This window comes from Tympanuchus pallidicinctus, unplaced genomic scaffold (assembly GCF_026119805.1).
Source record: "Tympanuchus pallidicinctus isolate F22 unplaced genomic scaffold, pur_lepc_1.0 scaffold2, whole genome shotgun sequence".
In the NCBI taxonomy this organism is placed as follows: domain Eukaryota; kingdom Metazoa; phylum Chordata; class Aves; order Galliformes; family Phasianidae; genus Tympanuchus; species Tympanuchus pallidicinctus.
Window position 1 is genome coordinate 41055577 of NW_026294721.1, and position 25123 is coordinate 41080699.

The window sequence follows — 25123 nt, forward strand, 5'->3', positions numbered from 1 at the left end:
ATGTCATTTCAAATAATGAGTTTGTAACATCAGGAATAGCACAATTTGCACTGATACACTTAAATAAGAACTGACAATTTTCAACTGCACAGCTGCAGATACATTATTTGTTGTCAGTTACACTGAGATTGATCCAGCAGGTCATCTGCTAGGATTCCTTTGGGGCTCTTCATCACCAGGAGCATCTCCTCAGGCTTCTTCGTTGCTGCAGCCCAACAGCTGCCTTTCACACTACATCATGCCTGTCATCAGATGTGAGCTATCTATCATGCTTAGATACTTTGGTAGTGATGTAGGTGTGTGTTTGCGTGAGGTGGGTGGGGGGTGGAGGTTGCACTTCCTACATCTTGCAGATAGAATGGCTGTACCCATCTGCTGGCTTTGCTTGTTTCTCTCGTGGATGCCTGTGTGGGATGGAAAGAGGGCTGGGTTTGGATTTGATTTGTACTGTGAATTTACTTGCCATTTACGCTACCCATGGCAAAGGTTACAGTTGGTTTGCAAAGCCAGAAAAGTAAAGCCAAGCCCCTAGAGTGAGATGTTAAACAGCTGGCAAAGCTCCACAGTCAGTGGTGAAACCTCCTGCTGCAAGGACAAGGTGGGCAGCACCAGAGATCCCCAGCCCTGCTGGCAGGCTGCTTCCTCGGCTCTCTGCTCTTACAGCTGCTGAAGGACGTGCTGTGAGCTGTGTGGCTTTTGGTTGGGTGATGTTTATGTCGTGTAGCTCACAGGGCCAAAAAGATTGGCATCTGCTGCTTCCCTGCCAGTAAAAGGGGAGGAATATGGGTGTATTCTTTATTCCTGACAGCCAGGCTTCAATGTGTAAATTCCCAATGTGTTCATTCTGGTTGTTATTAATGCAATATGGATAACAGAATTAAAACAGCGTTCAAAAGTAACAGCCCCCCAAATAATCCAGTAAAGCTATTCCTAAACTCTCATCCAGATGAAACCAGCAACCTGTCAAACAAATTATTGTTACTATTTTTGCAAATGAGTGCACGATAGCAGGCTCTTAAACCTCTCATTGGACATTACAGTAAAAACAGACTGAATGCACAGCTACACTCATACCTGGCTCTGAACACGTGAAATTCAAGATGGAAATGGGGAGATGTAAAGAAGTGCTAATTGTATCAAGCACAGTACCAGGCATATGAGCTGCACAGATACCAAATGACGGTGGTGAAGCCATGATGCATATTATGCGAACATACTGGTCCATATCTCCTTTAACAAGGGGATCTTGCTGCTTTTTTCTGACACGGTTGAGTGCTTGTTCACAGGAACTCCTCCCCCAGCAAAATGAATGGCAAAATCTCCAGAATAAGGAGCTGAATAGAGTATGCACAGAGTATTCCACCTTAGGAATACACTTTGTTTTAGGACACATGCACCTATAGAGTCACAGAATGGCTTGGGTTGGATTAAAGCCCACCCAGTTTCCACTCCCTGCTGTGGGCTGGTTGCCCCCCATCAGATCAGGCTGCCCAAGGCCCCATCCAACCTGGTCTTGAGCACCTGCATGGACAGGGCATCCACAGCCTCACTGGGCAGCCTATGCCATTGCCTCACTACCCTCTGAGTAAAGAATTTCTTCCTAACATCTAACCTAAATCTCTCCTTCTGCTTTAAAGCTGCCACCCCCCCCCCCCCCCCTCCTTGTACTGTCACTATCAGACTGTGTAAAAAGTTGCTTTCCCTTCTGTTTATGAGTTCCCTTTAAGGTCTGTTAGGCTGCATTGAGGTCTCCCCAGAGTCTTCTCTAGGTTGAACAAGCTCAGCTCCCTCAACCTTTCCTCATGGACATTCTCTGGACTTGCTCCAACAGCTCCACATCCCTCCTGTACTGGGGCAGCAGGCCTGGATGTAGTCTTCCAGATGAGGTGTCACAAAGACAAAGTAAAGGGAGACAATCACCTCCCTCACCATGCTGCCACCCAGTGCTGCTTTCTTTTCCCAGTCTGTATACACAGCGAGTGCAACATGTCTCACCTGCCTTTTTTGAACCTCATTGGGTTCTCATGGACTCACTTTTCAAGTCTGTCCAGGTCCCTCTGAATAGCATCCCTTCCTTCTGTTGTACCAAGTACTTGAGGTTTTGAGGTCTCTCTCTTGGGAGCATTGCTCAGTTCTCTGGCAACATGAAGCCAGTGGGAAGGGATATCCTGCTTCCACCAACTGCCTAGTCTGTATGTGATAAAAAAGCATTGTGTGAGGGGCTGCTGACAAGTACCAGGGGTGACAGAGATTACCGTGTGCTGCTGATTTAATGGGTGACATTTGGCAGACTGAAAGGAGGTGACCAGTTCTCTGAGAAAGGAGGAGTACAAAATAACCAAAGGTGAAAAGGTATTTCAGAAGCTCCTTTGGGATCCAGTTGTGATCTCATAAAATTTTTGTGCTAGGAGGTCAGCAATCACACAGAGAAGGAATGTGGAATGGGAAGGGAAAAGCAGGATAAAAAGCAATTTCTAACACCACTCAGTAAATTAGTGTCTTAACCATGAACTTAATACCAAGTAATAGTCCCTGTCCAATACTTTGTCACCTATTTTATCATGGCCTGCACAATTTGATACTTTAAAGTCTTGCGTTCAAAGTACTGCAAAAAAAGTCAACAACAGCTGTTGCTTTTGTTGCAAAAATGCCAGCAGTTCAGTAAACCAGAAATGATGGCTGTGTGGCATCTGGGGAAAAAAAAAAGCCTTTCAAAAGGATGGCTTAACAAAGTGCATGCCTATCTGCAAACCAGCTCATGTCAGGCAAGTGCCAAGTGAGGAGAGAAGGTAGAGCCACGGTTTAAGAGTTGTGTCCATCTACATGGCCCCTCGAAAATGTCGGCCCCTTATATGGCAGGAAACTGTGTGCAAGTTGAAGCTGTCAGAGATTATTTAATTCTTGCTGAGTGCTCTTTGATTCCTCTCAGAGTGAAGCTGAGGTCAGGGACTGTTGGCTACTTGCCTTGCCACAGCTCTCAGAAGCTGCTGCGCCAACAGCTCATACCCCTGTAAAGCAGGTCAATAAATCTCACCATAGGGTTGGCACCTGTGCACCGGGGCTCCCCATCTCCTACAGTGGGGACTGAAACAAGGGGACTGAAACATATACTACACTGAAAGTATGTCTTTTGTCCAGTAATCAGTGTTTTTTGCTTTGTTTTGTTTTGTTTTTGTGCAGTTTTACATAGAAGAGGCTGAATTACCTTACAGTGATCCAGGAGAACCAAACCCATTAATAACATCTGCTGCAGCAGTTGGCACATTAATGGCAAAATCTCCACTGCTTTTATGCACCTCTCATTTAGAGCTAAAGTTATCAGTGATAACTCTGTCCCTGCTTATTTTCGGTAGAGTAGCTTTCACTCTCTTTATATGCAAGTGTTACATTTATCTTCAGTCTATCCCCACTCACTGTGTAGAGAAATGGTGCTACAGTCTAATCTTAGACCCATCATTTAGTACTGGGAGGAAGGAGCCCGTCAGCTTCAGGGAAACCCTACTGCATCGTAGTTATTATCAGCTACTGGCTCTGTAAAGATTATTTTTATCAAAATATTAAAATTGTGTATCATTAGCTTTGGTAAATAATAATAATAATTAAAAGAAACAGGAGGGGTGCTCTGAAAGCAATGCCTCCTATTTTATAATGTTGGCTCACAATGTCAGAGGTGGATGCTGGAGGTACAGCAGCAGAGGTCGAACCTTCCCACTAATATTCCATTGCATGCTGTTGCTGTGTGACAGATGGCAGCAGAGGGGCAGTCTGACAGAATGGCATCTGACAAAGAAATGTGTGTGGAGCAAAGGATGGCACTGAATTCCTCCATTGCTTTTGAGTTGAAATAAATTAAGAAATATACTAATGTGTACTCTTACTGCTGATTCATAGATTTTAAGGTTAAGAGGAGGTATTAATCAGTTTGTCTAATCACTCGTTTTAGCAATTTATACAGTTTCCTTACAGTCATTTGTCCAAATGAGTGTATCGTATGCTTGGTACTGAGGACCTATGTGTGGCATGGCCTTTACCCGTCTGTTTTTATTAAGGCCCTTAATAAAATTAAGGCCTATGATTTGTCACTCTCCCTCTTCTGATTATTTTGTATCACAGTTTCTTCAAATTTGTACTGCATTCTATATTGTCTCCACCAAGGTGGTGGTTCCTTTCAGACCTTTCATTTAGACTCAGCTACAAGTGTACTTCTTTGATCACGATGTAATATGATTTAAGTCTAATGATTTTTTTCTTTTGGTGTCCCAGAGAGGCTGTGGGTGCCCCATCCCTGGAGGTGCCCAAGACCAGGTTGGATGGTGCCCTGGGCAGCCTGAGCTAGTGAGTGGCTGGCAGCCAGCCCACAGCATGGGTTTGAAGTGGGTGGGCTTTAAAGGTTCCTTCCAACTCAAGCCATTCTGTGACTCTATAGGTGCATATGTCCTAAAGCAAAGTGTATTCCTAATGTCATGCATACTCTATTCAGCTCCTTATTCTGGAGATTTTGCCATTCATTTTGCTGGGGAAGGAGTTCCTGTGAACAAGCACTCAACTGTGTCAGAAACAAGCAGCAAGATCCCCTTATTAAAGGAGATATGGACCAGTATGTTCGCATAATATACATCATGGCTTCACCACCATCATTTGGTATCTGTGCAGCCCATATGCCTGGTTTATGAAATAAATTAGACTGCTGTTTCCTGTTACAAGTATTTTGTTACTGCAAATGCCCAGTCCTTGTTATCATTACACTCAAACCTGCTCAAGAGTTCAGTCCTCACTAATTCGCTGTTTCATCTTCATATTTCCTTTCTGTTTGTCTATAAGAAGCACAGAAATTTCACGTATGCGGTCGTGATCCTCCAGAACTTAAGCACACTTACAATTCGATTATTGCACCAGTAACACCTACACTCGTATGTGAGAAAATGAGCATATGTGACAATATTGCCAGGAGAGGAGACTCAGTTTGAAGATGGCCTTCCCTGGGGAGGATCCTGTCATTCTCATTTTTAATTCCTGCAAAAACTTACCAATTAGTTTTTCAGTTGTTTCACAGAGCTCCTTGACATGAGGAGCTAGATGTGGCAAGCACTAAATTTTCTGCAACAGCGGAATCAAAGATAAGAGACCTGTTCTGTCTCCACTGTCACCTCCTGGGGTGGGCGGGGGGGTGGGTACAGCTGTGTTGTCCCTTTTATCTTATTGAAGGGGTTTTTTACTTAATTAAAATTCCTGAATGTCATGATTTTTATAACAGCGATTGTAATTTCCCTGAGGTTTTGCCATGTACAAATATACTCAGAACTTACTCTACGTCTGTCTGCAGAAATCTGTGGTGCCCTTCTAACACTGTAATCCTTGGCATTTGCAGGCAACCCCTACATTTTGCTGATTAACTCCTAGTGTTTTGTTATTTCAAGTGCTTCAGGCCTCCAAGAGCAACAGTCAATATTTTTAGAATAAATGATTTCTGATATCATTTTACAGCTAAATGTTAAGGGCACATGCACACAAACACTATATATGCACAGACATGCACGTATCTATACATATGCACATCTGTAGGCACTTTAAAACATTTGTCTCAGTAGATAACAATGGAATTCAGTGCATTCATTTCTGATTTCTCCGGGGCTTTGGAATTTTGGGATCTGACTTAACGTGTTAGGGAAAAAGTACAGTGTGTTGTTTCCAACGCTGGTTTAAATTAAAAGGGAGAAAAAAAGCCAGACATACGGCACATCACAATAGCTGGTTAAATATAGACTCGGATTATGGAGCCATTGTTTTCACTCCTGCTAAATATGACAGTACTCTTAAAATGGAACACCACTTGACCTTTCATGTCTCATCAGTCCGTGATTGTATTTAACTGATGCAGGGAAGGAAGGTTTCCCCCTGGAACTGTCTCCCATTGACATGACGGTAGCTGTTGCTGGGTCATACAATGCTCAGGAGAAGGAAGACTAGTGCCTCGGAACCCAAGAAGGATCTTTCAGCTCATGGAGGAGCTCTGTCCATGTCACAAAACACGCGCTCTTTTTTCACCTTCTCTCAGCTGGTGCTTTCTGCTGGCCACCTCAAACCACCACCAGTGCTCAAACACTCAAAAATCACTTACTTTGAAGTGGAGATCCTTGATGTGCAAAGCAAGAAGCAGATCTGCATTGTGGACAAGGTGAGTGTATTATTTCCAGTAATCTTCCAGGGATCTGCGTAGTACACATGGTGGCACTGCCAGGTTTCTGTTTAGACTCTGCTGTGATCTTCTGTAATACAATAACTTTCATTCGTCTCTCGGAGAGATACTCACAGCTTCTGCTCATTCACAATCCTCATCTGCTTTATTCCAAGATCTTTACAAATGAACCAACACAGATTTCTTTTAGACCTCCTGACTGCACTTTGGACTCAAAATAGGTCCTTTTCTTGTCTTTAGATATTTAGGTTACGGTGATGATTTCAGAGCATGATACCTCTGCTTCAGAATAGATATTCAGCTTTAATACATTTTCAAAGCTAAGCATCTCTGCAGTGCCCTGGATTCTTGTTGGTATCTAAACATACTCAGCTGTACCCTATACAGTGAACTGGACAGGAGCCTGGCGTTTTTCAATTTTTTTGTTTGCAAACAAAAGTACTTATCTAAGAGAGGCAGAGATGTGTTTTATTAATGATGTGAGTCAAAAGATATAAACAGTCACGTTGTGTAAGTAGAATGAGAGAACTGGGTTGGAAGTAACCTTACATTGCAGTAAGCAGCGACTGAGAACATCTCATATTTACACCACAGTTTTCATGATTCATTGTGCTTAACATATGAGCTGGCCTCTCGTGCTGTGAAATTGGGAATTCTAAGCTATTCAGATTGTAGGAACCTCAGTAATACAGTAGAGTTTTGAGACTCTCTGTTTTGCTAAAAGAAAAAAATAAATCCCATATCCTCACTGGCAACAGCTGGAACTGGTGGATAAGTTTGCTTCTAATGTTCAATTGAAGGGCTTTGAAACATGCAGGCTGGAATACTACCACATTTCTAGTGTTCCTGATCATTTAAGGGGTGTTTTTGCAATGTGTGCCTCCTTAAATCTCTTCTTTGCTCATTCTTAAAAGGCCAAGTGTTCTTTGAGACTTTCTGAATCTTGCCAAAGGGGAAACATGTACAAAATGATCATACAGATGTGATGACTATTGATAGAATTTCTAGTGGTAGGTTTGTATTATTTAATTTACTGAGCAATATTAAGCAGTTATTAAAAAGAGCTATCTGCACACTGTACTGAATAAGGCTTCAATCCAACAAAAGACTGAGCATATGTCTTATCTTAAGCTTTCCTACAGGCTTATTAAAAGAAATATATTAACAGAAACAAGAGTGACATTTCTGGAATCCTTCCATGATGCACAGAAGAACTGCAGTCTTCTGGGACAATACACAGACTTATTTTTTAATTTTTATTTGGAATTTCTTCAGATCACAGACTTAGTTTCTATAGCAGTGGCAAAAGAGTTAAGAGTGGTGATTGTGAATTGCTCTCTTTGTAGAGGTAAAATGCTTGCTGAAGAGCAACAGCAACCATTAGCTGAAAGCATATGCTCAGAAAGTTACGTTCAATTTACATGGCTGTGGCCATTCTTCTGGGCATGGACCTTATGTATTTACTTAGGCACAGCACCAGGGAGTTGGTACAAATACACTGCAAGGCAGAGATTTCCAAGACTGCCTAAAGAATTTGCATTTCAAACACTGATTCACCTGTGTGTCTAAGTCCCTTAATTCACTATAATAAATCCTTCCTGAGGCAACCTTGAAAGCACAGAAGTTGAGTTCCTTATTTCAGTGAATACTTGTTAGTATTGGTGAATCTCATTTCAGCTGGTTATCAGAGCAATCAAGAGACCATTATACTGTATGATGCATAATCTGCTTAATTAAATATAACATTGATACAGACTTAACATGATGCTTACACCTAGATTCTGTTTGTAAGATAATTATTAGCTTCATGTCTTGAGGTTGCATGTAATTAATTATTCTCAGGATTTATAATATGAAAGAACAGGAACCATATTTTTAGAAATGTATGTATTTACATTCTTACTGCATTTTCTTAGTAGTTTCAAGTATTATGATTTAGCAAGTATATTTGTAGTATGCTCAGATTCATGATGCTTCTGTGTCTTAATGGCTTTAAGTTGCACCAGGGGAGATTCAGGTTGGATACTAGGAAACATTTCCTCTCAGAAAGAGTAGCAGTGCTTTGGAACAGGCTGCCCAGGGAGGTGGTGGTGTCACTGTCCCTGGAGATGTTCAAGAACTGTGGAGGTGTGACGGAGGGATATGGTTAGTGGGCATGAGAGGGATGAGTTAGGGGTTGGACTGAATGATCTTAGAAGACTTTCCCAACATTAATGATTCAATAAATCTGAAGGGAACCACTTATAACAGCAGAGAGAAAACCCCTTTCTTTCTCCACCTAATAAAACTCCTGCAGAGAGATTAGATGATTAAAGAACTGGTTAAATACCAGGCAATGCTTCTACAGAGTTAGCTTCTATGACACGCTTGCATATGTATGTGAGTCCTGTTCAGATTAGTAGAAATTCTGTAAATTCTGCATAGTGATATCTACATAGTTTTGGTATTTAGTAAGAAAAGATGTCTTGTGCTCAAAGCAGCATCAGGGATTTAGAAAAGGTGTGCTTAGCTCTGTGACCTCAAGCAATCAGCTGACATTGGTAGGCTCTGGAGCAGGCATAAGTAACTGAACTAATTCTCTAGCTGTAAAATTAAAAATAACACTCTCTTGGCTTTCTTACCCATCTTACACTTTGGGGGAGGATCAGTCACTCAATATTAGTGAGCTGAGTGGTTAGTCTAAGGTCTTGATCGTCTGTAAGATAGGCTTAAAGGCACAGAATAAATACATATTTGCCTGGTGTTTAAGTCTGCAAGATACATTCACTTCATACTGCAGGCTTTTCCAGAGTCAGGAAAGCCAGAAAAAATACTGAAAGAAAGCAGCAGAAAAGGAAAACCTCAGGTGTTGGATCACAGTGATGCCATCTAGGAGCTGGGGCTTTAAGAACAAGACTTCACTTTGCCAGACTTGAAGTAAATTCCCAAGTCAGCAGCACTGACAGTTCTTTCTGCACATGTGTACTTGTTATGAAAGTATCATTACTTTAATGATGTCAACCTGCTGTGGGGACTTTCTCTGCTATGGATGTGATATTATGCAATTAGTTTGGTGCAGGTGAGCTTTTCTGGCAACTAAATGATTTAAAAGATCAACAAAAACAACGCAAGATATTTTTCCCGAGGTTTGCTCTTGGTAGAAAAATGAATTCTGAGGTGGGCAAAGGTACGTGGACTTACATGATCTCAGCAGTGGCATAACAGGCAGTGAGGTTTTGAGAGAAACAACCTCGGCACGTGGGTCTGAGTGACTGAGCCCCAGCTCTTCCTTTCCTTCCTGCTGCTCGGCTGGAGGCTTTCTATTGCTGGAACTCCCAACTGCCTGTAAAGAACAGAGGGCATGTAATTAGCACTGATTAAGATTTTTGTTTTAAATATTTTCTTTGAAAAACAGTCTCAAATGTGTAAGGATTTTGGCTCGTCTGTTTACTTCCAAAAAAACAACAGAAGGTGCAAAATTCATGAAAGAAAATATTTTAAATAAATAATCTACGTTTTCCATCTCTAGCCACAGCTTAAAAAATCAAAAACTGCTTTACTTCTACATTATTGCAAAAGCCTGAAGTAGGTTAGTTTTAAGGTTATCGATATGCAGTAATTTGATTTATAAATGCTGTTAAGGCAACTCATAACTGTTTCTGTTACAGCACTCACTGTATATTATCTTATTCTTCAAATTAACTTGTAGTAAAATGTATTTTCCTACAAATGTAGTGCAATGTAATTAATTTTGCACGAGTTGCTTTGAAGGCATAAAGTGTTGCACAGTGTTGTTTTACAGAATAAATCACCTCTGGGGAAACCAGCAGAGAAAGCTTTTTTCCCCATCAGAAGTTGTGAAGCTCAGTATTTTGTGCTTCATGATTTTGCTAGCTAAGCTGTAAGCAGAGGCGCAAACTCAGGTTTTGTTTGCTGCACAGCAGCACCTCTTTCAAAAAAAAAGAAAACAAACAACTTAAGGCCTACAAAAGAGTACTTAAAAGGCTAACTTACTAGTAATTAAATGGTTGTGGTTAACAGTATGTACCGTAGGAGCACTTAACACAAAGATAAAATAGGACTCCTTTTGATTTATTTGGAAGGATAGCCTTGTTTGTGTCTGAAGGAGTTTGCAATCATTTTTCTCTCTAAAGCACCTAAAAGAGTAGTGCCTGAGTATCTGCACTGTGGTTTAACAATAAACAGAGTTGCTTCTGATTTACACTGACATGACAACAAAAGCAGATGCATGCAGGTGCAGTATCATAAATCTTCTTCTTGCCTGTGGGTTGTAGCTCTGTCGCAAAAAGTGGGCAGCCAAAAAGAGCCGTTGTCCCCAGCTCTCTTTTCCATGGTTTTATCTAGCAAATAAAAATAACTTCTCACATCACAACTTGGAGGCTATTCTGTAAATACCACTTTCATTTTAGGTGAGCAAAGGCAATTACTGAAATAGGCAATGGACTCAGCCAAGAAACCCCATGCAGTGCCTTTTATATCAGGTTTTCCTTTCTTGCTTCTTTAGTATGCAAGTCAGCATAATATTGAAGTCATTTTCCTGAAAAGAGATATTTAATTGCCTTGTATAGTCTTTTTTTTTTTTTTTTCTTAATCTTGCATTTTAATGTTTAACTTCACAGGACTCTGTTCTTCCCTGTGGAGAATGAGCAGAACCTGTGCATGTCTACAGCTGCTTCGTTTTATGTATAGGATTTTTGAGATCATCATCTTCCTCATTCAAGCAGTCTCTCTTTAAGGACAACTGTCTCTTTGGTGCCAAGGATACCCAAAGGAACTCAATAACCAGCTAGTCAAAGGAGGAGGTTTCCTTGAGAAGACCACTTGTTGACAGTGAGTCCCACAGCAATACAGGTGAAGGACTAGCAATACAGATGGAACCAGCTGAACTCACTGCTGTGCAAATTCTCTGTTTTACTTCCTTTTGAAAGGAGGATTTTGCAGTGTCATTGTCTTTTACTGCATGTTTTCCCCACATGCAGCTCAGCAGGGAGCTGATCCCTGCTGGAAGACACTGCAAGAAAATACATCACATTTACAACTGTTATAATGTCTATGCATTTTCTTGCCCATAAGAAGTGAATCTTATGCCTACTGCTAGTGCTGGAGGTGATATCAGAAGTATTTTCCTCCTCAGTTATTAGTTACACTTCTCAAAGTAGGTAAACATATTCAAATTCTATTGAAGCAATCCACTTCAATTCAATTCTTCCTGCTGTACTAGAAATTCACATTATTTTAATGTCAGTATAGCTAAAGCTAGCAAGCAACTGGACATTAATCTCTGCTCTCTGCAGCTACCGTTCTTAGTACAGGTTTTTGGATGAAAAACCTGGAGGAATGGCTTTGGTTTATCTAGAAGAGAGACTGAGGAAGGGAGAACCTGGTAACTTAAGGGCGTTTAGCATTTGTAAAGGGATAGTTCAGAGAAGGAAAGTCGCCACTACCAAAGACTGATGCTTCAGCTGGTACTAATTTTCAAAGCTTAAAATGCCTTTAAATGACTGTTTTTTATGCAGCTCTTATCATAGCTATAAAGGTCTAAGCTTCAGCAGGGGGGAAGACAGAGTGAAATACAAAAGAAAAAAGAAAAAAAGCTTAATTCCAAGCTCAGTGAAAACAAGAGATGTAATTCATGAGGCACCAGTGGTGCTCCAGGTCTTCATTTACCTGCCCACAGCAGGGGTTGGAGCTTGATGATCTTTAAGGTCCCTTCCAACCCAACCCATACTATGATTCTATGATTCCTGCCAGTCGTAAAGGCCAGCTATGCTACAAGAGCAGTGAATAGTGCCAAAAGTATATCTGTAGAGACAGATCCTCAACCGCTGTGAAAATGTTCTAATTCCCCACAAAGTGATGACATTTTACCCCAGCTGCACATTTGCCTTATTGCATCAAAGGTAATTCACAGATAATTGCAAATTACAAATGTACTGGAGCAATATAAGACCATAGGGAGCTGTAGGTGTTTTATTAGTCTAATAGTTAATCAGCACAACCCATGATGGAAACTTAGGTTATAACGGCATTTCATATAGGCATTATTGTAGCATTAAAATACTCCTGCTCAGGATTTATTGGCCCATTAGGGTATGCTTCAGGTTCTTTCTGAAATCTTAGTCCTGTGATTCTTCACAAAATACCTGAGCCATGTAGCAGTGGATCTTTGTCCTGGTTTCAGTTTGGACATTTTTTCTCCATAGTGTGTGGTACAATGCTAAGTTTTGGCTTTAGGAGAAAAAACAATGTTGATAACACACTGATGTTTCCCGTTGTTGTTGAGCAGTGCTGTACAGAGCCAAGGACATTTCCCTTTCTTAGCTTCTCCTATTGCCCTGCCAGCTAGAGGATTTGGGGGGCACCAGGAGCTGGGAGGGGACAGAACTAGGACAACTGATGTAAGCTGGCCACAGGGATATTCTGTAAGACATCATGTAAAAACTGTAAAACTGATTGGAATTGGCTGGAGGGGACTGCCTGGTGCTAGTTGTTGGGTGGTGAGCAATTATGTTATGTATCACTTGTTTTCTATATACATATATATCTGTATAAAATTATCATTACAGGAGGAGTGAGCAAATAACTGTGTGGTGTTAGCTCCTGCCGGGTTAAGCTGCAACAGAGCTATAAATACCTAGCTGTATATACTGCTGCTTTAATTATGATATACCTGTCTATGTTTAAACAATTCTGGATTTTAGAAGTTCTTAAAATGCAAGCTCTCCTTTGAAACAGGAGAACAAGCTGTGGCAGAAAATCTGTGCCAGAGGTACAGCAAAGATCTCCTCATAGCACTTGGCATTGTGAAAAGCATTTAGATTTCTGATTGCCGAGATGATATCTAATTGCTCTCATACATCACCTCCATTTCCCGTTCCTTTCTGTTTCCAGCTCCATCCTTAACCTCATGGGCCACAGGAGGCTGGCTGCCTCTCCATCTTTCTGTCTGATCTCACCAACATAATTTTGGACCTATTGGCCAAACATAAATACACCTGTAAGAGAAGAAAAGAGTTCAAAAGGTCAGTTAGCTTCTGCTTGTCTAATGAAAGCTGCTGGCATAGTAGCTTAGTGCTTCAGAGCAGGCAGAACAGGCAGAATCCAACCCTCACCAACCACCTTGCCTACTGGCAACATTATAGGAGACAAGGAAGGGGCAGAGAGCCATTGGAATAGATTTGAGGGTCCTTTATAATCAGTTAGTAGAAAGTAAGGCTTCATTAGCCCTGCTACACATAGAACCACTTATCTTGTTGATATGTTTTCCTGTGAATTTTCCTTTGAGCTGGTTAATGTTGTTATTTCTTTTTCCTTTTCCATACAGTCCCCCAGATGCATACCAGTTGAGTTTCTTGGGTGTACTGATTTTAAATTTTATTATTATAAACATTAGCAACATGCATAGGTAATAAAAAAAAACAACAACAAAGCAGCACAAACATCTACAGCCATTTGGTAGAAAAGATTAGAGAGCCACATATTTAATATGGCAATCAAAATAAAATAATACAAACTCCACTTTTTTTCCTTAGAAGAATTGGACAAAATTAGTTTTTTTTTTTCCTCCCCGAAATGTTGTTTTCTCTTCAAATTATGGTGAAATCAAATGAATCTTGGTCTTTCAATGACATGGAAATTTGGGAGAGAAAGACAACATTACAAATAAATTTTGGAACATTTCAATCTCATGACACAATAAATATTTCAGGTGCAATTTGTTTTACAATGTAATAGTGCATTCATTTATTTGAATGTTATTTCCTATCAGGTGATTTTTCATTGCTGGAAAGGGTGTTATATTATTTTACACTATCATGATTGATGTGTCAGAAAATAATGTGAAAGTAATGAAAGTTCTGTAAGGATGAGAAATAAAGGAAATGAAAATAACACAGCAAAACGAATTTTCAGCATTTCATGAAACCAAGTTAAAAAAAAAAACAAAAACAAAACAACAAATACAACCACCACAAACTCTTTCTATTTCATTTTTAAAATTCAAAGTCAACATGAATTTATACACCCAAAGTTTTTCCAGAACCATTTCATTTTCCTATTAAAAAAGGGATGTGACAGAACTTTCCCTGCTCTCAAGGTGAGCACAGAAACCTTACTCATTTCTCTTCAGCTAAAGGTTAGAAGGCATGGAGAGATGCCAGTGCTGGTGACATGGTGAACTCTGCAAATTGAGGGATGTCCTGCAAGCCTTCTATCAGCTAATAGATCACTTTCTGTTTACTTCCACAATCATTTTTAGCAGGGGGAGAAAAAGCTCTTTCCAGTGTCTGAAAGTTCTTTTCCAGTTCTTTTTCAGGTTGGTTCCCCCCGCATTTTTCTGTTAAGGGAGAATATTTATTATAAGCATCCAGCTTGTAGTACAAAAACAATGTAACATCTTCAGAGACAAGCATGGCCAGTTTAAATTGACATGCCCACACCCAGTCACCCAGTAAGCATGCAATTTTGTGCATTCATAGATATTTTGACCTATCGTTACTGGGATACTTAGTCAGTTGGATTATCTCATATGCCAGAGTTCAGGTGACCACATAAATAACCTCTAGGAGACTAAGCAATGTGGCTGTAATTGAGACAGAAAAACAGTACTGAATCTCCTTGGTTTCTGGAAAGACTGGCATGAGACCAGAGCTTCTTTTTTTTAGTATAGAGTTTGTGCTGCGATCTACTGAGTAAAATGCTGCATTTCATATAAACCCTTTGTGTAGTTGCTGACAACACTTGTCTAAATGGAGTTACTTGTCTACATGTGGAAGATATTTATATCTCTTTGGGCATGACTAGCACACCAGGCTAACAAAGAGACCATTGTGGGACATACTGAGGGAGGTTTTCATGGCACCCATTCTTAACGCTGTCCTTGAAGATTAACAATAAGAAAAAGAAATTGGATGTAGATGCCAAATTCACAAAATGCGGACATCAATCAGAATGGGTGTTTCTCTGATTCACTTGCTGTGGATTGCTGCTGATTTATAATAATACAGCATGTTCCCCAAGCAAGGACATGGTGTCAAAGCAGTAATTATGAAGTATTTGTTGCGTGCTGAATTTGAAAATTACCTGGCTCTTCCACTGGCCTCATTTTCTGTTTTGGGATCAGTGCTTCAGTTACAATCAGCTGATGTCACCCTTTTGAACAAATGTACCTGGATAAAGAATGAGGCTGTCCGCAGTTAACAAGCAGCTGCAGAATACCTGAATTTCTGCAGCCGTGGAAAATGACTGCCCGTTGGAAAGGAAGTGACTCAGCAGTGCCAACATGCCAGAGAGGGAAAAAATAGCGAAAGGAAAATGTTGAACGAATGACCACTTTTATGCTTATTCAAATTCCTGCAGCCATCCTTCTAACCTGGAACAGCTGAATTCATTCCTCGGTATAAGGACTGTGTGATGCAGTTACATACAGATAACAACATTAGTTCTTTTTTGACTTACAGTTGTGAAAGAGGTATGAAAATGGAAAACTATCTGATTAGCCTGCACTTACAAAAGACAGCTTCAAATTCTCATAATATCTTCCACTCATGGCTTTTCCTTGAGTCATAGCCCAAGTTACTAATGCTGTATTTTAAATCTTAGAAGAAATGTAATGCTTTGTGCAGTGCTGCATAAATGAAGGACAGAAATGGAACAGATGATCCTTTCATTCTTTAATTTCTGAAAAACTAAAAGTTGCCCTGAACAGCTACGTTGAAATATTTTTGCTATGAAGATATAAGGAAAACAGGATCTGAGCTTTTTAACTCATTATTTTCTGAAAAAATGTAATGAATGCCATCTATACCTGTAAAATTTGCAATTTTCATACTTTTTGTGTGTGTGTGTGAAGAAAAAGTAATTTTGAACCTTAATTACGATGACAACTTCTTAGAAAGTCAGCTATATTTGAAACCTAGTGTTAGACTACACAGGGTAAAAATTTGGAGTTCACTGCTTGACCATCAGATGCAGAAGATACGTGCCAACTAAGGTGCTTTGAGAATGAAATTATTCTTTTAAATGAAATAGATCTTTTAAATAAACCAAGGGTGGTCTTTCTGTTTTCCATTTGCATATTTGAAAAGTGCTGAATTAGAGGAAAAGAAAGGTTACAGTCTTTTCATAAATAATTTAAAAGAATAAAAGAAGAATAGAACTAATAATTACACTGAAATGTTTCAGGTTTTTATTCAGCTAGCACAATGGGTAATAAGAGGAGATGATGTTCCAGTCGTTACAATTCTTTAGCTTGTATTGATGTAGGATGAAAAGAACAAAAGATAATTAATGGTTTATGAAGAGAACACTCTTAGTGGCAAGCTGATGTCTCAGCATCCATCTTCACATTGATCAATATTAGAATCTATAGCCTCACTGGTTGTTTTATGATGCCTTTAAGAAAAAGAATACAGAATTATCAAGATCATAAAAAAATGTATTTCATTCTTTTGTGACTATAGCCTCGTTATTCTGCCTGAGAAAGGACACTGTGATTCCTCAGTGTCACAGCCCATTCTCAATAGGAAGGCATTTGTGTTATTTTTCAACTTGTGGTCTGTGCAGTTCGCCTCAAGAGAAGAGAACAGCCCTTCTCCAAGCCAGCTGGCCCACAAAACAAATGTTTTCCTGCCCTCTTGGCTGAGAACACGTGCTTCAGGCCTTCCCTGGGCACATGCAGCCCACACAGTGTGGTGCCACACAGAGCTGCCAGATCATGACTAGCCAACCAACCAACCATCCATCCTGAGCTGGCATGATTAAAAGCAACTCTAGCCTCAAGCAGCTTGGACGTACTCATGCCCAGCAGTGCCCTTGCTAATGAGCTCTGCATCACTCATAAAGGTTGCAAGGGAGCACAGTCCAGCTATGTGGTTCAAACACCCGATCTGGTTGTGAACGTGTTGCAACTAGAAAGTCAAACACCTCACTCATAAGAAGGAAGCAGGAATGTATTGATATCATAGTTACTTCGCAAAGATTAACATAAATAAGACAGAAGCTTAGCAAGGTTTGAGATGGTGGGGTAGACTTGATTATTTACTGCATAGAGGATAGGGTTAAACACTCATTCAGGAGACTCTCTCATTGAGTCCTGAGGTTCAGGGTGGACCCCGTTGCTTTCTAAACTCCTTGAACCACAGAAGCATGGAATCCACTCCTGGATTTGGTCAGTGATTTATGTCTGAGAGTTTATATAAGCACAATCAATTTAAGATATAATATAGTAAAACTAACAAAGCTTAAAACTATTCATCACTTACCAAGGATCTCTATCAGCAAGGTATCTTGTCATCAAGGTGTAAGGGATCTCTGCGGAGATGCAACCATGAAGGGCATTCCTACTCAAGGGGAGATCAAGAGGCTCTTGGGCTGCTCTATGCTATGAGTGTGCTCAGGTTAACAGTGTTATGAGGTAAGGTGACTGACTCATAGTATTCAGCAATCAGTATTTAGTACCAGTTCTTTCAGCACCCAGTTTGAGAAGCTAATGTGGTCATTATCTGTCTTGGCAATACCTTGATTTTTATCAGTCCTGAGCAAGGTTTTTGGCTTCCTTTCTTTGAGCTTGGAAAACCTCCAAACCTTCCCTGCTCTAGGACACCTGAAAGGTCCTGGGTACTCTATGGTTGTTGCCACATAACACCACTTGCATCCATGTCTAGGATCCAGACTTCATAGATGTGAAATTACAAGGTGAAAGAAGGCAATTTCAGGTATTTTTAGAGTCTCTGAAAACAATAATTAAACAAACAAAGAACAAAACCAAAACCAACCTTTCCTGTTCAAGTCCAAAGTAGCTGTACACATTACAAAAGGAAGGCACGTGAGGATGCGCCGTTCTACTGGAAGTTGCATGGAATGACTGCAAATCTGGATTTTACCAGTGCCTAGAAAATCTCTTTCTAACTGTGGAAAAGAAAGTATTTTCATCTAAACCCAAAGACAGAGCTAGCAAAAATCTTAATTTTACACACTTTTTTCTGCCTCTTCATATTCTCACTAGAAAAATACTGGCTCACTCCTATGCGTTAATGACAAGTATATTGGATATTCATATTGGGTGTCAAATGATGTAAGTTTATTTATTTGTAATGATTGGTAGCTTTTGAGACAGAATTTTACATAGCACAGGTACCTGAAGTCCTTGGGGAAGGAAGCTTTCTGCATTCTGCTGTCTGGCTGTAACCATAAGGTCTTTCACTAGAGACAAAGCGGGTCCCACAGATAAGATACACTTTAATTTACTTAGTCTCTGAGATTAAATCATCAACACAGAATACTAAATCAGCATCAACTGCAAAGGGATGCTCTTGTTAAGACCAGACCCTTGCCACTGCCAGCTCAATCTCAAGCTTAACATATTTCTTTCTGAAGTGTTCCATTCCTTTTGCTTGTAAATTCAGGCTACTTACTTCTAAGCCTTCCAGTCTAGTAAATTCTTGCTGTGTTTCTCAGACACTTTGTACAAAGTGTGTTAAGAAATCAATAAACATAATAAAATAGAGCCTAAATGGCCTCCAGATAGCTACCTAACACTGTGACACCTGAATTGCTTTGTTGCACACAAAAGACATCTTGCAGAAAGAAACTGATTTCACACAGAAAGGACAGAGATTCGCCCCTGTACTACTGGATCCAGAGGAAAATGTCTTCATGTCTAAGAGCCAAGTCCTAACACACTTGAACCTCAGCTTAAAGCTAACAAAGATGTCCCATCAGTTTGATCCTAGGGACAGTTGCTGCCTCTGCAGGGCCAGCAGCTTTCCCTCTTGACCTTGGAATTTTAGCGTTCAGCTGTCCTTGCAAAAGTGGCCTGGGTAAGAAGCAAATAAAATGTGAGATGGGAATTTAATGATTTGCTTTATTGTTGCCTGAAGAACTTACAGACAAATTGAATTGTCTCTACGTCTATGGGGAGGGGGAAAGGCATCTCAGATTGAAAAAGATGGAAAAATTAACCTGCCTGCATTTTGTTTTCTTTTTTAGATACCTCCATCATCTACCCTCCTAGATGTGAAACACAAATTTCACAAAGCCTGTAAGTACTGTGGCCAGCCGGCTGGAGGCATGGTTAGAGGCCTTTAAGTTTGGAGAAGCAGTCAAATTTATTTTTCATGAAATCTCACACTAAAGCTGAGGCTGGCTTGACAGCTCCAGTGCTAAATTAGAGCAGCATTTGGAGATTCTACTGTAGCTATCACAGACATGAAAGGCTGGAAGGAGAGGACTACATTATTTAACACCACTAGCTCAAGGGGGACAATATTTTTCTATCCCATTTCTAACATTACAGTGCCAATTCAAGATCTCAGCTGCATTTGCTCTCCCAGGGTTGTATTTGATAAGCTTAGATGACATTAGTCTGCTTCAAGCTGGTTGTAAATAGACCACGTGGACTGAACAGCTACTGTAGCAGGGAGCAGAAGCACCTTGTGATTGAATGACTTTTCTGGGATCATGGAGGCAAGGTGGCAAAGTTCTCAATTAACTCAATGCTGTCCAGTTCCTTAATGGTCTGGGCAAACTCCCATTTTTCTAGCCTCACTTTCTTGTTTTTGTGTCCGTGGGTAAAGAAAAAAATAGCACAGGAATGTACAATTTTGGCACATACAGACTGTAGATATGGACCTTGTTCGTGAGATGAAATGAGCAGCTACATTCAAAGATGCCCTTTTCTTGCTTTCAGGGAACAGTTTTTTTTGGATGCTTTCTTTCTACCACCTTCTAGTCATACACATCCAGCTCACAGTAGAGGCAATGGAAGGAAAGGTGAGAGAAACAGCAAAGCAGGGTGCCAAAGCTTGATGGCATTTCCCTTCATTCTTTATGAATTGCTGGGTTAGTATTTTAGAGAGGCCAAATATACCTGAAAGCTACCAGGTGTAAATGTACGTATGGTGGGCCTTGAATTCTGCATACTGCATGTGTTTGTAGAGAGCTCAATTTTGATGGCTTGCTCCTAGAACAGGAGCACATTTCTCCTTCTCTGCCTGTGGAAAGTAGCATGCTCCTTGCGATGAGGATTCATAGCCTTGAATGTCACTCACATGGGATAAGCAGGTCTGTACAATGCCTGCTAACTTGAACTAAGCTATTAAATTGATAAGAAAAAGATGCAAAAGAATTGAGGGTTGGAAATAAAGGGCAAACAAACACAGGCTAGAAATGAAGCACCAAAGGAGTGCATAAGATTTAATGTTTCAATAAAAATATGTCCTCCCCTCACTTTGTGAAATGGCGTGCTTTTCTGCTGATACTCTCTTAAATCAATTGAAACTGGGTTTATATTGATTCAGCTTAAATCAGTTGATCACTGGCACAGAGACTTATCCCAGTTTAACTATAATGAAGTTTTTAATGATTTTGGGGTAAAATGGTACAAGTTCGCATATAAGCCATCCTAATGGCATCTGTTTTCATACACAGAGGTACCTTACCTCTCAAATGCTTCCAGTGATGTAAGTGGAGCTGTATATAAGGAAAGCAAGAAACAGTACAACAAGGAATGAACTGAATCTCTATCAGTGTGGCCCTTTACAGCACAGGGAAGGGCTGACAAGTACCTTCAATGCTTTTTCAGTCCTCAATTTCTAAGTTCAATTCCCACTGTTCTCACAGTACACTGTGTCACAGTGTCCTGTGTCCTTTCTTCCCATTCCGGCTCACTGCTTTGATCTCTCTTTTCCAGCTCAGCCTGTGTGTTATTGTTTCATGAGGTTACCCCCTTCTCCTTTTCCACTGGCAAAGGACAAACCTTCCCTTTTTTCCTCTGTGTAGTTTGGGGGATGACAGCTTACAGAATACAGTTCTTTTAGGCAAGAGCCACGAAGCAGCTGAAGCTGATCTGTGGATGCCTTTGGTTAGTGTCTATTTGTACTAGCTCATGCATTCATTTCTGTCATTTCATGTGTGCCAGACTCACATCTTCCCTATAATCTTTGCTAAAACACTCCTACACGGACACCCTTACAGTCTCCCTGTCTTTGTGCACTATCCTTTGATCACCCATGCAATTAAGCTTTCTCCTCAGCTGGTGTCTTGTCAGCCCTTCAGTGAGAGAGAGGAACCCCTGTGCAGCAATTTCACAAGCATCGTCTCTGTCACTGATCAGGTTTTGCTGCCTGAGTGAAGAACAGAGGAGAAAGACTGAATTACGAATTGCAGCAGGGGACTGTTAATCATTAAATAAAAGAAACGGAATGCAAGTGACACATAACATGCTACTGCTCAGCAGTTTCTAAGTCAGTCAAATATTAGTTTGCATCTGTATTTATATGAAAAAATACTCAAATCCAGGAACGTTATTATTCCTCAGGTCTCATTTCAGTAAAACTCCAACAATCCCAGCCAAAGCTAACACTGTTTTCTGTGGCACTGAGTTCAGCAGGGCAATCCCAGTTATATCACTGGAGATTCAGGGATCTATAAGCATTTAGTGGAGGTAACTATCTAAGACATACAGCCCTTCCCATGGGAATTCAAAGGCTTTCTTCAGACTGAAAAGTGCAATTTCGGATCAGCCCCTGGACACTCTAACCACCATAGCAGAGATGCACAGCACTGTGGTCAGCAGAGAACCACAGTATCCTGCTGCAGCTTTCCGGCCATCAGTTTCTGTGGCAGGTGGCAGATCCAGACTGCCATTCTTGCAGACTAAACTTTGCAAAGCTTTTGTCCTTGGCAATAAATCTTCACCTTCAGTTTATTTTTGTCTTTTCAAAATGTATTGGACCAGTGGGGGAGGATATCTTATGGATAGAAAATGGAGAAATGTAGTAATAATAACGCTAATCCAAGTGTCGAGTAACTAAAATAAAATACATCTAGAACAAGTAGTGTAATGGAATCAGTGATCATTCAGTATTTTCAGGGTTACTGCACAGAAGTTTCTGGTAAGGTTCTTGAAAGTGAAGGAAGAACAGAAAGGAGGGGGGAAATAAGATCGCTGCAACACCATCACAAAATCTTGGACACATTGTTCTGCACAGGGAGGTAGCACAACTGTAACTAAACTTTGAAGTCAGCAGAATGAGCTTAGGGAGATCAGAAACTGCCCTCCAGGCAGAAGCAGCAGGCAAGTGAGGTAGGGCAGATAGCAAGAAGCCTGACGATGGACAGAAGGAAAAAGAAAAGCAGAAGCAAGGGTTGAAAACATCACATGGAGAATATCCCAGCGTGCAGAGGAGTTGGAAGTATTCAAGAAATAAGGAACACTGTAAGCTGCTAGCTGTCCCAATAAGATGCTAACTTCTAATCACTGAGATCCAAATCTGCAGGCTACCCTTTCTAAGCTAGCAAAACTTTTTACATAAAGTATGTTAAATAAGGAGCATTAGCAAAAGGGAATCAGTACAAAAGAAATTGTCAGTAGGTGGCACTCAAGAATAAACAGCATAATTTCTGGACATTATGAAACTTCAGTGGTGTGCTGTACAATCTTATGACTGCTTCTTAGCAGATGTTTCTATAGAAATCCTGAGAGCTACGTCCCCTGGAAAACCACCAAAATATTTTTTGTTGCTTTCCTCTGGAGAGAGGACAAGGAGAGAAACAACGCAACTCCTACTTCATGCTGGGAGCCTACCTCTCCCCTTTAGTCTCCTCCATGTGAGCTGAATGCATCCTAACACATTGCTATGCATCTGCCAGATTTCAACTACTGCTCTCATCCTGCGCAGTGTCCTGCATAGTATCATAGACTCACATCATGTTGGATGTCAGGAGGAAATTCTTCACAGAGAGAGTGGTGAGGTACTAGAACAGGCTGCCCAGAGACGTTGTGGATGTCCCATCCCTGGAGGTGTTCAAGGCCCTGGGCAGCCTGGTCTGGTATTAAATGGGGAGGTTGGTGGCCCTGCCTGTGGCAGGGGGGTTGGAGATTCATGATCCTTGAGGCCCCTTCCAACTCTGGCCATTCTGTGATTCTGTGAAAAGGACCTGTAAGGAACATTGAGCCCAACACCTGTCTTCTCACAGGACCACCCCAAAATCAGACCATTTAACTAAGAGCATTGTCCAAATGTTTCCTGAACTCTCTATGTCTTCTATATTTTTAATGATATCCAAGAACTCATAGCATGATTTCAAGTGAAAAGGCTTAAGGAAAAATTCTCCATTTTGTGTGAGCTGTGCAAAAATGCAAGAGCTGGATGCAGTACTGCTGCTGGAAAGGATGGCTGTTCTTTCTGCATCACATAATTTCCCCCTAGAGGCTGTCCGCGGCATTAAACTGCAGGGCTCAAAGAGGTGGGGAAGGATTCTGTGGGGATTAGTCATTAAGAGCAGTAGCAGCAAGAACAGTGACTGCTAAGCCACTGCATTGCCTACAGGCTCTGTACAGTCAGGACTGCTTGATAACAGTCTTGCTGAGAACCTGCAGTTCCTCTGATTTCTCCACACTGTTTGTTACAGCTGGATTCTCAGGTTGAAGCAAGTTAATGAAATCTGTCAATTTTAATGCCTGGAGAGACTCACGTGCCCAGTGAATACACATGCTGGGGACTTGGAGAAGCTGAATTACACTATTTATGGCTCTCCCAAGCTGACTTCCTACTCCTGGCCTGTCAATCAACCATGAGCCCTTCATGTATTTCACCAACTGAAGAGACCAGAATAAATCATATCTAGGACACAGCACCCTCAATAGGGATCCTTCTCCTGATCTGTACTAGGACATCAGGCTTTGAAAAAGTCAATGTACTGGAAACAGGGCCATGATCTGGTACTGGCCTGAGTTGCCTTGGGCCAGAAGCACTCTCCGGGTAGGAAGGGAGCTGCAAAATAGAGTTTTTAACAAATCTCAATGTCATTCCTCCCCATTTTTATCCCACACAGTTCATACTACCCCAGAAACACAGCTCAAATCCATAGATGAATGAATTCTCAATATTCTCCTGGGCAGGTTGTCTTGCTGCAAAGTTCACAGGCCCATCTGCATCCCCAGCACAGATTCACAGGATGCACAGGGTTGGCAGTCACATTCACTGATTGTTTTCAATAATTTTTCCTCTCGGCATTTATAACTCAACTGGAAATTAACACTGAAGGTGAAACACCAGGGATGGGAAGTTATTGCAAATGAGCAGTATGAAGTACAGTGATTTCATCTGGGTAAATTACTCATTCATCTGCACTGAACTCCAAAATGAAAATGACTAGATTAGGAGGAGAAAACATGATGAGATCTCATTTTCTAATTGATTTGTCTCCTGTCTTAGCCACACAGCAGATACTAATGGGAGACTAGGTTACACTGAATGTAAGTATCCCTCAAATGACATCATCTAAGGTCGTCTTAATTCTCTGTGCCTGTTGACACCATTCACCTGACTACAAGCTCCTTGAATTTATTGCTACTGGCACAGTGAGCTCCATACATATTTGAACTCTTTATTTCTTTTGCAAAGCTAAGCACAAAGTGAGCAACAGATCTTCCCATGGAAAATCTCTGCCATCTTCCTCCCCAGCTCCCAGTTCGATCTGATCCACGAGTAAATTGCAACCTGTCAGTGTAGAGCATGCATGTCAGAACAGAAGCCTGAATTCTTGCCTTGGCTTGCTGATGTAGCCAGGAGGCCAGCCTGAACAGTCAGCTTCAGATCTGATCTCTCCAGCAAGAAGTTACAGGAGAATGACCTCCGAATCAGCTTAATTGTGCCACATCATCTGTGCAAATTTCTCTACACAAAATGCAAGTGCCTATCTGTTGGCATAGATTTGTGGCTTTAATTTATGGCTTATCTATCAAGGCAATTGCAGCCTATCTCTAAGAGCTGGGAATGTTTTCACTTCTTTTCTAATGGCTAGCCAGAAAATGAGAGTGGCATCACTGACATAACATAATTAAAAGAAAGCAGAAGCCAAACTGAGTTAACTTAGTTATTTTCATCTTCAAAGGGACTAAGAACTTAGAACTCATACTTAAAC

General features: G+C 40.8%; 1 protein-coding gene and 1 long non-coding RNA gene across 4 annotated transcripts in view; one reads left to right on the top strand and one right to left on the bottom strand.

The window, feature by feature from the left end:
- The first annotated feature begins 5854 nt into the window (after positions 1 to 5854).
- Positions 5855 to 25123, top strand: part of TECRL (trans-2,3-enoyl-CoA reductase like) — a 51820-nt gene continuing 32551 nt past the window's right edge. The window contains exons 1-2 of one of the 3 annotated variants that reach the window (XM_052682987.1): positions 5855 to 6175; positions 19184 to 19235. In XM_052682987.1, the coding sequence (XP_052538947.1) occupies positions 5945 to 6175; positions 19184 to 19235 (283 nt within the window). In that variant the 5' untranslated portion in view covers positions 5855 to 5944. The remainder of the gene's footprint in view (positions 6176 to 19183; positions 19236 to 25123) is intronic. The other 2 variants (XM_052682986.1, XM_052682984.1) reach the window with 2 other exon arrangements.
- LOC128080611 (uncharacterized) overlaps positions 9210 to 25123 on the bottom strand; it is a 35156-nt gene continuing 19242 nt past the window's right edge. Inside the window, exons 2-3 of the long non-coding RNA XR_008206805.1 lie at positions 13059 to 13191; positions 9210 to 9518 (exon numbers count right to left, since the gene is read on the bottom strand). This is a non-coding gene — a long non-coding RNA (uncharacterized LOC128080611). The remainder of the gene's footprint in view (positions 9519 to 13058; positions 13192 to 25123) is intronic.